The sequence below is a fragment of the Carassius gibelio genome, chromosome A3, assembly GCF_023724105.1.
Source record: "Carassius gibelio isolate Cgi1373 ecotype wild population from Czech Republic chromosome A3, carGib1.2-hapl.c, whole genome shotgun sequence".
NCBI classification, from domain to species: Eukaryota; Metazoa; Chordata; class Actinopteri; order Cypriniformes; family Cyprinidae; genus Carassius; species Carassius gibelio.
The window spans coordinates 33,866,682-33,884,208 of NC_068373.1; the positions used below are offsets into that span (position 1 = coordinate 33,866,682).

The window sequence follows — 17,527 nt, forward strand, 5'->3', positions numbered from 1 at the left end:
TTAAAATATTGCTGCTTTCCAATTTTGTCAATGAATCCAGATAAAGAGATGTTTTATATATCTTTCTGGTGTAAGAACATTCATTTTATTATAATTTATTTTATCTTGGTCCTATACAGAACAGCCTGTTGATAAGTACAGTACCTCAGATAAAACATTAGTGGAGGGATTTAGAAGGGCATAAATTGTGCTAAAGAGAGCCTTAGGTCTCTGAGAGTTTTGTGCAATTAAATCAGACATATATTTAAACTGTGCTTCCCTAACAGCATTTTGATATTGCCTGAAAATGTTGTATGATATATGATGTTTATCTTTCCTCCACTTGCATTCAGCATGCCTGCACTCTTGTCTGGCCGAGTGAATGAGCCCATTTAACCAGGGCTGCACTTTTTTCACCACACTGGATTTACAATGCAGGTACTATCAAAAAAGTCAATCAGAATATCAGGGTGAACGCAGGTGGAAAGAATTCAACAACATTAGGGGTCTTAGGAGATAAGTAAACATCAATGAAGGACTTAGCGGTAGAAGAATCAAAATGTCTAGATAAACGTAGAGAGTGATATGGTTTTGAGTGCGTACCAACTAATACAGAGTCAAAAAACACTGGATAATGATCAGAGATAGCAATGTCCAAAATTTCAAGGCTAGTCACTGGAAAACCAAATGAGAACACCAAGTCCAGGGTGTGACCCTTCTGGTGCGTGGGTCAAGAAACAAACTGTTCAGAATTAAGAGAGCCCATGAAACCTAAAAACTCTGTGGTAACACTTTCTATGAAGCCTTTATTTATAATATATTATAAAGGTTTTCTTAAGGCATTATAATGAATGCATAAAGCATTATAATAAATGTTATAATATTATAATATGTTGTATCATCTCATTAATATTCATAATAACAATTTTAATATATTATAATATTTACCTATTTGTGGTTATAACTTTTAAGAGTATGATTATTTATAACACAATGAACATGTTGCATCCACTTTCACAATGGATTATACTTCTCATAGTTATAATGTATTATAAGTCTCATATTTTGCCATTTTTCTTTACTTAAAGCGGTCAAAGACCACTTATAAGTAGTAGTAATAATAATAATAATAATAATAATAATAACAAAAAAAAATTCTTAAACAGCCATAAAATCACATATCAGATCAGATGAATATGTAATATGACACATTTGCTTTGGACTATTTTTATTTTAATATCAGTTTGATTATTTTGATGGTACACTTTAGACAGCTGTTGATAAGTAACTCTGCAACTACATCATCAGAGTATTAGTATGTCTGCTACTGTAAATACTATAAACAGATAAACTGACTATACTGTAAGTGTCTTTGCAAGTACATCAGCTTATTCTGCAATACTAGATTCTACCATTCTTAATACTAATACTTAAGATTCAGTTGGTATGTAGTGGCAAAGACACTTATAGTCGACTGATTAAGGGGGAACATCAAAATAAAATGATACCATGTAAAACATTGGTTTTTTGTTGTTGTTGTTTGTTTGTTTTAATAGGAGTAGTAAGCTATTGAGAATAAATTAACATTTATTCCACGGGAAACACTCAAATAACACTCAACATCTAACCACTCACAAGATGCAGTAAGATACTGTGCAGATCTTAAACAATGTCAAGATATGATACAGTCCATTATACTGTAAATTAAGTAGATTTAATATGGTGATGATTGTGTTATAAATAATCATACTCTTAAACTTATAACCACATATACGTAAGTATTATGATGGATTATGATTGTTATTATGATTATTCATGAGTTGATATAACATATTATAATGGTATATGCAATATTCTTTAGAATGTCTTAAGAATACACTTATAATGTATTATAAATACGGGCTTCATGGAAAATGTTACCAACTCTTTCACTAAATGTTTAGACTGGCAGCAGACATGAATATTAAAATCACCCAAGATCAGAAAACTAATTTGAATCGACTGACAAGCCAAATATGTGTGTGTGTATATATATATATATATATATATATATATATATATATATATATATATATATATATATATATATATATATATATATATATATATATATATTATTATTATTATTATTATTATTATTATTATTATTATGTTTACTTTATTGGAACTGAAATTAGGAATTGACAATAATCTGAATCATAAAAATTAAAACGATGGCCAACCTTACCCATACCACACATATTTTTTTACTGGCACAATTCTATTTAGACTATTTTAAACCTTTTTTTATTTCTTTAAACCCTCACTTACCCATTTTTGCTGTTGCCCTTTTTAAAAACAACCACATAATCTTGTACGTGAATGTACTTTGCAAAATAAAGCAGTTGCTCCTTTTTGTATGCTCCAGTCAAGACTGCAAAACCCTGCAGAGAGTTGTGCACTTAGCTGAGCGCATCTCAGGGTCTGCTCATTCCTCGCTGCAGGACATCTAACTCAAATGCTGCAAAAGCAGAGGATTTTAACCACCCTGGTACTGTCTTTTCATTTTGCTGCCATCTGGTAAGTGCTTCTGTAGCCTGATGGCAAAATCTGAGAGACTTAGGAGGAGCTTCTTCCCCAGGGCCACCAGGCTCCTAAACTCAAAAAATTATTTCACGTAATTACCAGTAAGATGTAAAATATTACCAGTAAAATATACTAACATGGTCACTTGCTATGTAAATATCCTATATAACCTGTTTGCACATTCTTCTCTTGTACATTCCCGTTCATCTTAATATTTAAGTCTGCAGTATACTGTCCTGCCTATTTTATTTTATAAGCATTTTATTTTATTCTTACTTTTTTATCTTACTGTTTCTATACCATATTTATATATAATTTTCTTCTGTTTGTATTCTTTAATAATTGCACTGTCCATGGAGTGGACCTCACTGACATTTCACTGCTGGTCATATGCTCTCCATATAACCATGTATGTGACAAATACAAATCTTGAATCTTTAATCTTGAATCTTGTATGTTGCAGTTGTATGTCTGCTTAACATAGAGTCAAACATGATAATTTATGAGACTAATATTGTTTTGTTTCAAAATCACAATATAACATCAGAATTGTTTGAAACAGCTAGCTTCTGTGGTTCCATGTTGCTTCTTATCACAGTGAAACAGAAAATTATTTATTATTGTACTGCTGTTGACAGTTTTGCAGTGAATAAATTATTGTGATTTATCTGTATGTCATGTTTTTATTTATCCTGTGCATATTTATAAGAAATAGCCTGGTTATGGTTAGGTTTCAAGGTAGGACTGGGATTAGCAACTATAAAAATATATTTGTAATGCTATATTGTTACTAATATGGACATTTCCCTGCGTATTTCGATCAATTACATTTTATATATTTAATATGATTTATGAAATTCATCAGCCTTGTTCATAAGAGCTTGCTTTACAGTCTTGTATAAGGCAAGAACAGCAATCTTCCACTGTGTACTTTGTACACATTGACCTGAATTTTTGGGGCAGCAGCAAAATAGTTTAAACAATAACAGAGTCATGAGCATTCAACTTGTGCTGTGTTGATCTCAGCTGAATCAGTTTAAATAGAACAACTTAGTCCTCCATGAAAAGATCTATGTGTTCTACGTACAAAGACATCTATGTACAAAGGCATCCCTGCTGAAAAAGGAAAGAAAAAAAGTCAAAGCTGATTGCCCTGTGTATTCATTTTATGCACACACATCTCAGCTGGCAGGTTGATAAGTATGTCTGGAGCCTGTGCAGGAGCTATCTGAGGGGTCAGCTAAAGTGTTAGGGTTTCCTGCCAAGATGGGGTGTTGCTTGAGGTGCAACCCCTGTTGTATTTGCTGGAGGCGGCACTTTGCGGAAGCGGCTTGCATGCCACTGTGTGCCGTCGCTGAGCAAGAAGGTGGCTGGGCCCAGCTGATGAGTAATTTGGAGAGGAGCAGACCAATATACCAATAGACCCCCATCGTAGAGTGTTGGGTGGCCCTGTAGTGCAGCATTGTGTGATGAGGAAGTGCATGTAGTGACTGATGGAAGCGTTCGATGCCACCATTAGCTTGGGGGTGATAGTATGCCGTGCATATGTGATGAATACTTTTGTTAATGAGGTATGTTGTGAACCATTGTGGGCCATTGTCAGTAGTGGTAGTGTTTGGAAGGCTCCAGCGGGAAAACAGAAAGTCGAGGAAGTTACTTATGACTTGAGACGTCACAAAGCCAGTGGCAATGAGCTCAGGCCATTTTGAGCTGTGATGGCCAAGCAAGAGTTTGTAAGGTTGGGAGATGGGGGGGGGGGGGGTCCGTGTGTGTGACAGGGTGTGGCTGAGTGGAGCAGGACAGTAGATGGCTGGAGTGAACTTCAGGTGAAAAGGTTTATAATGATGAAGATTGTCGGACAAGCGGTGTAGCCTCAGTACCCCACTGAGTACCACTGCTCCATCTGATTGAGGGCCTGTGACAGTGCAAATTTGATGGGCTTCTCAACACCCTGCTGGGTCTGTGACAGAACTGCTCCTATGACTGTAACTGAAGCATCGCAGCTTTTTTTGACATTTCTGAAGAAATGTTATACATTCGGGAATGTCCCGAGTATAATTAAATACAAGTTTAGTGAATTGGGGGCCACGAACAAATATTGGAAATGGGCCCTTAACATTTGAGGATCTTTTTTTGTGTGTGTGTGATGCTTGCTGCTGCACAATGGTGCAACGTTGTGTCCAATGTTGCTAAATTTTTTATTTACATATTATACTGGGATTATAATATAATATAATTTGCCTCGCAGATGGTTGTACGCTCTCTCCGCGCCAGAGCGCGAAGCGATGGAGAGGTATTTAAGTGATTCTCTGTTAGCCGGCATTATTCATTCCTTTTCTTCTCCGGCCGGAGCGGGGTTCTTTTTCGTGAAGAAGTAGGATGGCTCTCTGTACCCCTGCATAGACTATCGAGGGCTGAATGACATCACCGTTAAGAACCGGTACCAGTGCCGTTGATGTCATCAGCCTTCGATCTCTTGCAGGGGGCTGAGTTTTTTACGAAATTGGATCTTCATGATGCTTACCATCTGGTACGGATCAGAGAGGGGGACCAATGGAAGACCACGTTTATGTGGCACTTTGAATATCAGGTTCTTCCCTTCGGCTTATCCAATACCCCAGCAGTCTTTCAAGCACTTGTCAACGACCCGGGCCCAAAAACGTTAAACCATTTGAGTTGTCACGTCTTTTCGCTTCTCCAGGTGATCTGCCCCCCGACACTATAATACCTCCGGGATGCATGCTGGAGACGCTTACCTGGGGAATCAAGAAGCTCGTCAGACGCAGGAGGGAGTCGGGGTGCCTGCGGGGTGTCACACAGGTCTGCTCTTCGTGCCCGAGTTGGTCCGCTCTGCCGTTCTCCAGTGGGGTCACTTCTCCAGGATCATGTGCCATCCAGGAGTGAGGAGGTTGCCATCTGCCAGTGGTTTTGGTGGCCTGCCATGGCGGAGGACATATGCCAGTTTGTGGGGGCGTGTTCGGTCTGTGCTCAAAATAAATCATCTTATTCTCCTCCCACTGCTCTGTTAATGCCGCTTGCCATCCCATCCCATCCCTGGTCCCATATTGCCCTGGATTTCGTGGTTGGACTCCCTCCATCCAGTGGCAATACGGTTATTCTCACTGTGGTGGATCGCTTTTCCTGAGCTATTTTTTCATGAATTGGGTTTTTGGTTTTTCTGGACACTAGGCCTTCCTTCTGATAATAAAGTTACAATTTTTCAGCCTCATCTGCCCTTATCTGTCCTGACACCTGAAATATCCGAGACTCATAATAGTTTTCAGAGACGTCCAGGATACTGAAAACTGAATACTTCTTTTTTACAAAATCCTCTAGATTGTTCAGGTATTAAAAATATAATAGAACATTTTAAAGCTAGCTCACGTTCTGCTATTGCAAAATGGGAACTTTCTAAGTTTGAGTGTGGGAAATTCTCTATACAGTATGGCAAACAGCTTTCTAAGGCAAAGGAGTTGAGAAGCTCTGCAATTATAAAGAAAATAAATAATATTTTATGTCTGTCCTCTTCTAGTGAGCAGGACAAGAAGTTATTTTTATTGAAGGAAGATCTTGATGTTCTTTATGCAGAGAAGGCCAAATGTTCATTTGTTAGATCATGGGGAAAATGGTTAGAATTTAGAGAAAGAAATGGATTTAATGGGTTTAATGTCCTTGATTTTAGCACTATTAATATTATTTAAAAAATCAATTGGATTAAACATTGCTTGGCCCACAGTAAATCTATATAGTTTTATATCCCCAACTTGTTTTTTGAAAAGTGAGGTGGCTTATCCTTTCTACTATTGTGTGACTTCAAACACAGTATACTTTATAAAATGATCTAACTTGCATAATCACTAGAAGCATGGAAAATAGCCTTTAAGCATATTTTTTCTCCACATACATGCATACTTTGGAATAACCAATTTGTATTGTCTAAAAACAAGAGTATATTTAAAAAAAGTATGGTTTGATAAAGGAAATATATTTATTTCAGACTTACTGTATAGTGTTGAGATTTATACTTATCAGCAATTTGTTTCTTTCTCAGGGATTGAATCTTCCTGTAGAGATTATAATTTGGTTATGAAAAGCATTTCCCCTTATTTGCTTTACCTTGTGAAATTACACCTCAGTTATAATTCAATGGTCCTACAAATTCAAAATCTTGTTATTGTAGGTATTAATATCATGGATATTAAGTGTAATAACTCACATATTAGAAAATGTCTTACTTGTGATGTCAGCTGTTATCCTAAAGCACTCATAAAGTGGAAACAATTCTTCTTCTTACCTTCCACTGAGAAAATATGGTTAGCAACTAATACATTTTTACTGCCAAATAAGGCAAATGAAATACATTTTAAGATACTGCATAGGTACTATCCTTGTAACACATTTATTAACAAGTTTAGAAAAGATGTCTCACCAAAATGTTCTTTTTGTAATTTAGAAAATGAATCCCTTACACGTTTATTTTGTAACTGTATATATTTTGAAGACTTTTGGAAGCATGTATATATGCTGGGTTTTTTTATATATATTTGATAAAATAATTAAAATAAATGAATCTATGATCCTTTTTTTGAATTGTAATACTGGATCAGATTTTGAAGATGATAAATCTTCTTGGGAAGTTCCATAAAGCAAAAATAATATCCATCACTCCCTCCTTTATGGTTTTATGTAAAGAACTTACAATATTTTATGAATCATTGATTTCAATCACTAGGAACAAGAAATGTATAAAAATATCTTTCATATTGAAAAATGTTATTTGTAAAATTTATTTTTTTACCCTTCATGATGTATATTTGTTATATATATCTTTTTGCTATATGTATATTTTTGTTTTTGTATTTTTGTTATGTTCTGTTTGACGTTAAGTATATATGTATGTTTGTTTTTGAAAGAGAAAAAATAAAACTAAAAGAAATGAAAATGAAAAAGAAAAAGAAATGATTAACAGACATTAATCAAAAATTAAATAATTTTGAATAAACCATTATTGTTATTGTTATTACATTTTATGAAAAGTACAGACATAGTCAATGTAATCAGAACTGCAATAACACATACGACAAAAAGCACACAGCCAGGGTGTAGGCAAATCAAGTAAATAGGTTAATGATAAATATAATTTATATTTATTTTTAAGAACCAAAACAAAGGTTGGATTTTATTGAATTTACATTTATGTATACACAATTTATCAAAATATTATATTAACTGTAGGGGGCCTCAAAGTCACAAAAATACACAGACAAATTTGTACTCAACTTGAAAACTAGATATCAAGTAGATGAAAAAAAACCTTGAAACTAGATATCAAGTAGATGTTTTCTCTTTCTTTTTTATAAATAATTAAAAAGGCAGCAGGTTTCCATGATGGTTAGGGTATTGTATTTATAATTAGTTGTATATGAAATTAACCAAAGTTAATAGAATATGCCCAATTAAATATAAGAATGTAAACGTATAACCCCTTATAGATTTCTTATTCTTATTTGTAAACACCTTAACCTGTTAAATGTCACCCCGTCCCGTATACGGGACGCCTATGTGACTATACTATATTACAATCAAATCTAATCTAATCTTGACAAACTATATATCATTGGAAAGGTCTAAGACTCCCAAATATATATTTTACCAATATTTTTTGTTAAAAATTATGTAGGAAAAGTTATAGATGAATTTATGACAAGAGTGCACCCTCAGAAATCTACATTACAAAATGAGCTTTGACCTTTGTTTAAAAAAAAGACTTCCTCGTTGCCTTTTTCTCTATCACATTTTAGAAATCATCAGAAGTTATATATCACTTGAAAACATAAAATCTCAAAATTCATCCTTCAAAACCCATTTTCAAATCAGATATTGCATTAACATGTAAATGGTACATCAAAATCATGTTACAAAATGTTTTCAGTCATGAATTATAAAAATTGAGGTTGGTATCATGCACATTCATGTCTATCTTCAAAAACGTGAGTGACAGTTAACAGGTTGTCTTATCTTGTCCTTAGAAATTCAGTATAATGGCTTAAATTAATGCGATACAGAAATCATTTAATCAAAAATCAACACAAATAATTACTGAAACTCAATATACAATTCCTGAATTCGTTTTTCAATCCCACATAAACTAACAAAATATGACCCATGATGTCGAGGAAGACAAAAAAAACAAAACCAAAAGACCATTTTGCACTTTTAAAAACCTTCAAAAAGAAACACACATTATTCAAATCTAATTAAATATCTATGAACTTAATTGTTTTATTTAATCAGTAAAATCAGTCATTTTATTTTATTGTAATTAATTTACCAGCATGTTAAAATGCAGATAGGACTGTAGATAGGATCTTTTGTTCTGTACTGTATGGTACATCCAGGTGAAACTGATTGTCAAACAATAAAAACACTGGGCTTTGGCTCTATCTTCTGGTTGTTGACTGAATGGAAACAGATCTCTGAGATTGCAGTCGAGTGAAAGAAAGGGATGGGCTTCAGTCTGCCAAACACCATTTTGATTCAAAATGGCAAGGTAAAAAAAAATAGTGCAAAGAAATTACAAACTTGATTATGACATGGTTTTCATAGTGTTTTTTTATTTTTATTTTTTAAATGTTGTTGTTTTTGTTTGTTTGTTTTGGTGAACGCAGAATTAAATGAAATCATGATTTCTGAGCTTTCACCTTGCATATAAAGAATGAACACAAATGTATTGCAGGCTGTATTTGTTTGAACGCAAAATAATTCATCAACTTTCCCTTAAAAGAGTTCGTTTGACTGCGCACAGTTTATGGGGGGTCGGGTTCAAGGTGAAGCCCACCGCTGGAGTGAGATCCAGCTCATCTTCAGACACTCCTGGAGGAGGAGTGAAGCGGAAACGCTGAAGGAGGGAGGTGAAGAACAGGAAGAGCTCCATCCTGGCCAAACTCTCTTCAAGACAAGCCCTGCGGCCTGAGAGAGAGAGAAAGAGAGAGAGAAAGAAGGCCACTAACCTCTACACATCAGAATGATCAACACAATTTTTTCAATCCTTTCACCAGGGCATACAAACCGAAGCATCATCAACATTTGTTTGAGACCATTTAAAAAGGATATTTCATGAATAAAGAAGACAATCAAACCCTGCATGAAGTAAAACTGTACCTGCAGAGAAGGGCATGAAGGCGTCTCTCTTCACAAATCGCCCCTGATTGTCCAGGAAGTGTTGGGGGTTAAAGTTCTGGGGGGTTTCCCATTCATCCTCATCCCACAGCACAGACATTAGAAGAGGAAATACACATGTGCCCTGCTCAAGGAAAAACAGAGCATCTTAATGTTTCTCACAACAAGGTGAACATTTTGTGCATTTATCTATTTTTACATATTATTTTATTTTGGTGGAATGGGGTAGTGTAGGAGGAATCTGCAGTTGTATTAGGAATTGTTTCTGTTTCTTATATTAATTAACAATATGCTAACCTTCTTGATGAAGTATCCATTGAAGTGAACATCACAGCTGGTCATATGTGGGATACTTATGGGTGCTATGTTTACAAATCTCTGGGTTTCATGGATCACAGCGTCTGTTTATGGTAAGTTCTTCCTGTCCTCTGATACAGCCTGTCCTCCACCGATCAACCGGTCAATCTCCTCCTGAACCACATCTGTATCATTATAATCAGTAATTATGTCCCTACTGAATGCAACAAATGGCTCATTGTTAACGAGTTTTAATGCTGGGAGACAGCATCACAGTATGTTAAGGGGCGTAACATTTCTGTCACACGCTTGAGACATTATGATTCGGCCAATCACAACGCACTGAATAGCTGGCCAATCAGAGCACAATTCGCTTTTCACAACAACGAGCTTTGACACATTTCAGAAAGGTGGGGCATAGAGGAGAAACTATAATATACAGTATATTGAAAATAATGCATTTTTTCCCCCCTTAAACTGCATAAATTCATTACATTACACCGTATACACCAAATAATGTTTTTTTATAGCAAAGTCAAATGACCCCTTTAAGAACCCATAAAACGGTATTTTGCACAGATAATGCCATAGTATCATGTCCAGAAATTGGGGACAGTAATGTGTGCATGTGTTGTCATGATGAGTGTTTGAAATGTGGACATAACTTGAACAGAAAATCTTGTTAACACACGTTGTGTGGCTGTACTATTGCATCACCATAACACAGATATTTTTTAAAGGAAATACATTTGATGTGGAAATATTATTCTTATTATGCCACAATGAACCCAGAATATTCCTTTAATGTTTTAAGAATTTCTATCATACCTTGTATGTGTGGATATTTGGCCATAAGCACCAAGCCCCAGCGCAGTGTTGTACTAGTAGTGTCTGTACCAGCGACGAACAGGTTGGCAACTGTTAAAATGAGGTTCTGCTTATGGAAAAGTGAGTTCTTCTCTCCAGATTCCTGAACAAATGATACGTTAGAGATGTATAGAGTTAAAAAAAAAGATAAGAGTTCAAATAGACCTAAATAAATACCTCTGCATTCTGCATGCGGACGAGGAATGAATCCACAAAGCCTCTGAGATCCTGTGAGTTCAGTGTTTGATGTAAACTGCTCACCACCTCTGATATCTCTTTGATATCGAGTGCTAGGTTATTCATGATTAGTTTCAAATTCTTGAGCCATGGACCTAAGAAAGGAAACATGTTGTAGAGCTGGAGAACAAAAACCAAGAGATATATTTATGACCATAATGCAATACTGTATGCCATTATAAACCACTTAATTATCTTTATTCTCACTAATTATATTTAAGAGAACCTGCACAGATGCTGTCCCGCTCAGCCTGACGCTCTCATTGGCTCGATCCACCATACTCCGTAGCTGAGGGTCTGTATACTCGAACCTGCGTCCATACACAATGGAACAGATGACACTTGAGGCAGCGTAGTTCATCAGCCGTGTGGTTTCAAAAGGCTTTCCTATGAAAGAACAAGCTGTAGTGTTCAGTACATCTGTCTGCATTGCTGTATTTATCTCCATGTGTTTTTTCAAGGAGACTTTTGTAACATTCTTACTGTCTCTTTAAGATAAATCATGTGTTGTAGCATCTTTCTTTGTTGGCTGAATTAATAACTGTACTTTACCTCCAAACTTCTCAAATTCCTCTAGTAAATGGCATGTTTCCTCTATGATTTTCTCCTCAATTTTTTTCTTTCCCATCCCGAAGTCTCGTAAGTTGGTGAGAGCAAACCGTCTCATCTCTCTCCAACTTTCTCCATTGGCAAATATAATACATACAAAGATGTTTCATTTCTAAAATTAATCTTACAGGTACTCTTATTCCTGTGGTGCTAGCAATGGTTCGATTCCTAGAAAATGCTTGAACTGATAAAAATAAAGACCTTGTAAGTGATGCAAGTAATTTTGGATAAAGGTGTCTACAAAATGCATAAATAAATGTAAATCATATGCGAGATTTCTGCATTTACAGTGGCATTGGGGACTTAAGCCACAATTAAAATTGTATAAATATATTTGCATTATATAACAAAACATCATGGTATTACAATACATTTTAACATTTAATATTATTATTAAATCAAGATTGTTTCAAAATATAAATCCATTATTAATATAAATACTTATATAAAATATAAATACTTATAATATAAGTCTTGGAAAATACATTCAGAACTGAATTCATACATCCATTAAAAGAGACCTGGTTAAAAATACATTAAAAAGAGGTTCAGAAAAGTGGAGTTGGTTCTGAGAAAAGATTGAGCATCACCTAATCCATGTGAAATGTGACATCTAAAATGTGAATAACAGACTACTATAAGTGTGACTTAAATGTCCAGAAGTTTCCAAAAAATTGTAACAGTGTATGAAACTTTGCATCATTGTATGTAACTCATATGCTAATAAGTATAAAAAAATCAGACTCAGGTGATCTTACCATGCCCTTTAGTAAAATCATGGAACAGTGGCATGATTTCTCTGTCTCCAAATTCATCTGCATGATTAACAAGAGCTTCCCTCACGGTTTTGTAGCCGGCAAACACAACCACTTTCTTTGGACCAAGGGTAGACTGTGAAAACTGGGCCGAACTGCTTTGCCATCTGATTAAGATTGAAAGAGATCTTATAGGCAGTTATGTATGGAGGACCAAACCTGCAGAGATTAAAAATAACTAAATTAATTAATAAATTGTCTTCTCTTCCGGGTTTGTTGTGAGTGCGACTGCTGTGACTGTTGATGTACGATGCTACTGACATGTTATCTTTGTTATCGGGTGCACCAGAAAACACGTCAGCAGCGTCGTATGTCAACAGCCACAGCAGTCGCACTGACAACAGACCCGGTAGAGAAGACTATGCTGAATAAAGTAATAATTTTTGTTATTTTTGGACCAAAATGTATTTTCGATGCTTCAACAAATTCTAACTGACCCTCTGATGTCACATGGACTACTTTGATAATGTTTTTACTTTTTGGAACAGGAACACATTATTTCAGAGTCAGTCACAATGCCGGTTTATTATACAATAATAATCAAGTGCTAAGATTATCACAAATTGAACAAGATTTTGATGAACATCTTTCTAAATCGTTGTACTCCACCTCGTACTCCACTTGATAGAAAATCACTTTACTGTAGACCTGTTCCACATAATAATATTAAATAAAACTGTATGTTAACACGTAGGAGCTGGCTGCATGAATCCGAGGGAACGGATTGCGAAAGCGTGCGCACGGATTATAAATTCGTGGGTACGGTTTACAAAATCTGAGTGCACGGATTTGTTAAACCGAGGGAACAGTTTATGAATTCGTGAGTATGGTTTATAAACTCAAGGGACGGATTGCAAAACCGTCACACCATGGATTGATTTTTTTTTCTCCTACAGGTGATATGCAGGTGTTGTCCCCAATTTTGACCCCCTGCCGAATTAATCGCTACCTGATTTCCTAATCCTAACCCCACCCCTAATCCTAACCCCTCCCCCACACAGACTCCTAAACCTACCAATACTAGGGGGGTAATAATTCAGCAGGGGGTCGAAATTGGGCACAATACCGGGCTCTGTGTGATAGAGAATCACTTAAGACACTTTGCTGTAGACCTATTCCAAATAATAATATTCAATTAAAACTGTATGTTAACATGTAGGCACCAGTGTTAATTTCGTTGACTAAATATTTTCGTCATTATTTTCGTCACGAATATATTTTTGCAGACGAAAACGAAACGAGAACTAAAATAGAAGGCACTGATGGAGACTAAAACTATGACTAAATTGATTGACATTATCGTCAACGAATAAAGGACGAGACGAAAATAGACTGTGACGAAAATCAAATCAGCAGACGGGAGAGATGCGAGGAATGAACAAAGACCCGGCAAAACGGAACAGGCCAGACTGCATGAGAGAAGAGAACCAATCAGAGCCTGACTTACTGAGACGTGAAGCGAAGGTCTTCAGTTTTTAAATGAGCTCCCGGGAAGTCGGCATTCGAAGAGGTGATGTCTAAAAGAGCGACAAAATGTCCACAGCTCACTTCACGTTTGACGACGAACAAAACAAAACAAACTGTAAAGCACGCGGAGCGCTCATTCGTGGCAACACAACCAATTTGAAAAGACATTTACAGACCAGCCACCCGGACATTTTCTCAAATGTAATTTCACAACGATGTTCTTTTGTTTATTGAGCTAAGCAAAAGTGGAAGACTGCAGTGCGTAGATGTTGTAGCATTAAATATTACGAACTGAAAAGTACTGTAAAATAGCCCCTTCTTCAAGTTAGATGAGAACACAATACTAATACGTAATATTATGATACATACATTTGATTAATACTAATGTTTAGTATATTTTATAATGTTCTACTTGTTGACAATATCACAAATATTTCTATATTAGTCATGTGAAACATGAATGTTCACATCCTATCATTATACATACAAATCTAGCAATATTGTAGTATTTAAAACATACAATATTGCTAGACAAATGAATACCTTATAAAATCTTGTTACTTTTTTTTTTCCACCTAGCTGCCAACTTATTAAATATTTACTTTAAATGTATGCACTTATTGTTCAGCTCAGCTGTAAGCTTTAAGGTCCTGGACCTAACTTTATTTTTCTTTTATTGATGGTCAATTGGCAGCTAGTTATTGTTTACATTATCATGACAGTGTTTGTTGCTGCATAAAAGCTTTTGAATCGAAATAAAGACACAGTTGTGTTGAAATAAAGTTGAATTTGTGTTTTATATATTTTGGTTAAGTTTGTTTCCTATACCAGCTGTAAAAAAATGTCTAGTAAATCTGTTATTGATTTTAGTCTTATTTCAGTCGACTAAAATACCAAGCAATTTTAGTAGACTAAAATAAGACTAAAATTAAAACAAATCAGATGACTAAAACTTGACTAAAACTAAAAAGAATTATAGTCAAAAGACTAAGAATAAAACTAAATTAAAATTTCGTGTCAAAATTAACACTGGTAGGCACTTGCTGCATGAATCCGTGAGTACAGTTTATAAATCCGTTGGAATGGATTGTGAAAGTGTGCACACGGATTCAAAAGCCGAAGTGTACGGTTTACAAAATCTGTGCCCACGGTTTACAGAATTTGTGAGCACAGTTTATAAACTGAGGGGATGTACTGCAAAACCGTCGCCACGGATTGTTTTTTCTCTATCTCTCTCTTACAGGTGACATGCCAGGCTCCGTAGTATTTAAATAGTATGTTGAACTTTTTAATTGAACAGATGGCTCTGTAGTAAGCAGTTTATAAAAAGTGTTTCTGTTGCTCATGAAAACGTTTCTGAAACGGCCGTGTATTTGACAAATGTTGCATCTAATTCACTTCATCTGTGATCAATTATGCAAACACTGTGCGGTTTCTGTGCGATTTCGGCAAAGTACCACCTCACACTGCACGAGTAGATCACATGCGATGTAAATTCAATAAAGCTCACGATTTTTATGTGCTCACTGTACAGTCCGATCGTTGAGTTGCGATTTGACTGCTCACACTATACGTGGGGAATCAACACGTTGGATCCCTCAGAACCCGGATGTTTGTTGTGATATGTGCAATCCTTGAGCTGAAAAGTCCAACAAAAAAATAAAATAAAAATAAAAAAAGGCATCAGCATATCTGGTCGCCAGGTGGCTAGGAAGACATGACCAATATGGTTTATCCATTTTGCAACGCAAACTGTTTTCTTCCCTCTTTTAGTTTTATTTTTCTTTGCCATAATTCCACAAGTTTTCCCTCCATCACTTCAGGTCACACTACACGCCGTGTCGCCATGATTTCGCGCATGTGCAGTGAGGGAAACACGGAAAATAGGTTCATAGCCCTGCTTCAATAGTGTGATACCTCACGAGGGGCGACCAAAATTCCTGACATGTCAGAAATCCATTCCGACCAAATGATTGTTGGTCGGGAGAGGTTAATCGCCTCTCGTTTCCCCCTTGTACACTGCACGAACACTGCACGACAAACGACACACGAAAATGCAGAAAATCGGCCCGACCCGAAAAAGAAACGCACGGGTCAAAATTCGGCTCAAAATCGGATGAAAATCGCACAGTGTATGCCTTTATGCCATAGATCACTGACAAGCTACTGTACGCTATATCGTGTTCATTGGATGAATCGCATTTTATGAACGCGATATTGCGTAGCTCGTCAGGGTAAGTATTTGGGTAACACTTTAGAATAAGGTTCCATTTGTTAATGTTAGTTAACTACTTTCGTTAACATGAACTAACCAAGAACAATCCTTCTACAGCATTTATAAGTCTTAGTTCATGTTAATTTCAACATTTACTAATGCATTATTTAAATCAAAAGTTGTGCTTGTTAACATTGGTTAATGCACTGTGAATTACCATGAACTAACAATGAATAACTGTATTTTCATTAACTAACATTAACAAAGATGAATAAATACAGTAATAAATGTATTATTCATTGTTTGTTCATGTTAATTAATACATTAACTAACATTAACTAATGGAACGTTATCCTAAAGTGTTACCAGTATTTGTAGTAACGCTATTTATGTTTTTGTTTAGACAGCATACAGCATTAGTCAACTAAATGAATGTAATATGGCAAAGATGACTGCACTTTTGGAGGTTGAATGTAAGGGAAATGTCATTGCAAAAATTGTGTGGTTTAAGGTGATGTTGTTCATGATGAAATTTTGTTTTATTGCTGTAATTAATATTAATTATTATATATAATGATATTATTATTATGAATATTATAGCATTAACACGATAACCTGTTGAATTCATTTTGGGAGTGAGTAAATGAAGATAGAATTGTAATTTCTGGTTGAACTATCAAATATTTTCTTTCTGTGAAAAACAGAATTATGCTCTTTAGGAACTTGTCAGGCAGTTTTTTTTAACAATCTGATCAAAGCAAAGCTGAACTGGTCGTTCAAAATTACTGATCTCATTCATACTTACCTCGTTACCTCGTCCATACTTGACGTCCAACATTGGCAGATTTCCCAAAAGTGGCAATGGTTTTGGCCCTGGAGGTTTATTTTCATCTCTCTGAGACCGGAAGAACAGGAGATAAACAGCTAAGAGCAGAAGCAAGCAGCAGATTAATGTTCCTGTGCTGGAAACCTGAAGAAATGACTCCATGAGAGCCATGTTCACAGAACAATACCCAGAAGACCTTGAGGCTCGTGCAGTTCAAAGGTAGGATAGGTGAAGTGGGAGTGGCTACATTTGATGTTGGAGGAGGAGACCAGTTTTGTTGTAGATGTACAGTAGATTACAGTTAAAGCAACAGTTCAATATATTTTTTAAACATGTTCACTGTAAATTTGAAATCCCAGATTAGCACAGCTTTTTCATAAGATTATCTATTTTAAAACGTTTACTGTACCATAGTGATTTTATTTTTCCTTAAATTTACAGGTCTGAAAAAAATACTGACAAGGCTTTCGT

The 17,527-nt window shown here is 35.5% G+C and overlaps 1 protein-coding gene and 1 pseudogene across 1 annotated transcript in view; both read right to left on the bottom strand.

Annotated features, from left to right (window-relative positions):
• LOC127956667 (cytochrome P450 2K1-like) overlaps positions 1-17,280 on the bottom strand; it is a 75,947-nt gene extending 58,667 nt beyond the window's left edge. The window contains exon 1 of the mRNA XM_052554801.1: positions 17,201-17,280. Coding sequence (XP_052410761.1) covers positions 17,201-17,227 — 27 coding nt within the window. The 5' untranslated portion in view covers positions 17,228-17,280. The remainder of the gene's footprint in view (positions 1-17,200) is intronic.
• LOC127956718 (cytochrome P450 2K1-like) lies at positions 8,561-12,540 on the bottom strand (annotated as a pseudogene).
• Positions 17,281-17,527: the final 247 nt, after the last annotated feature.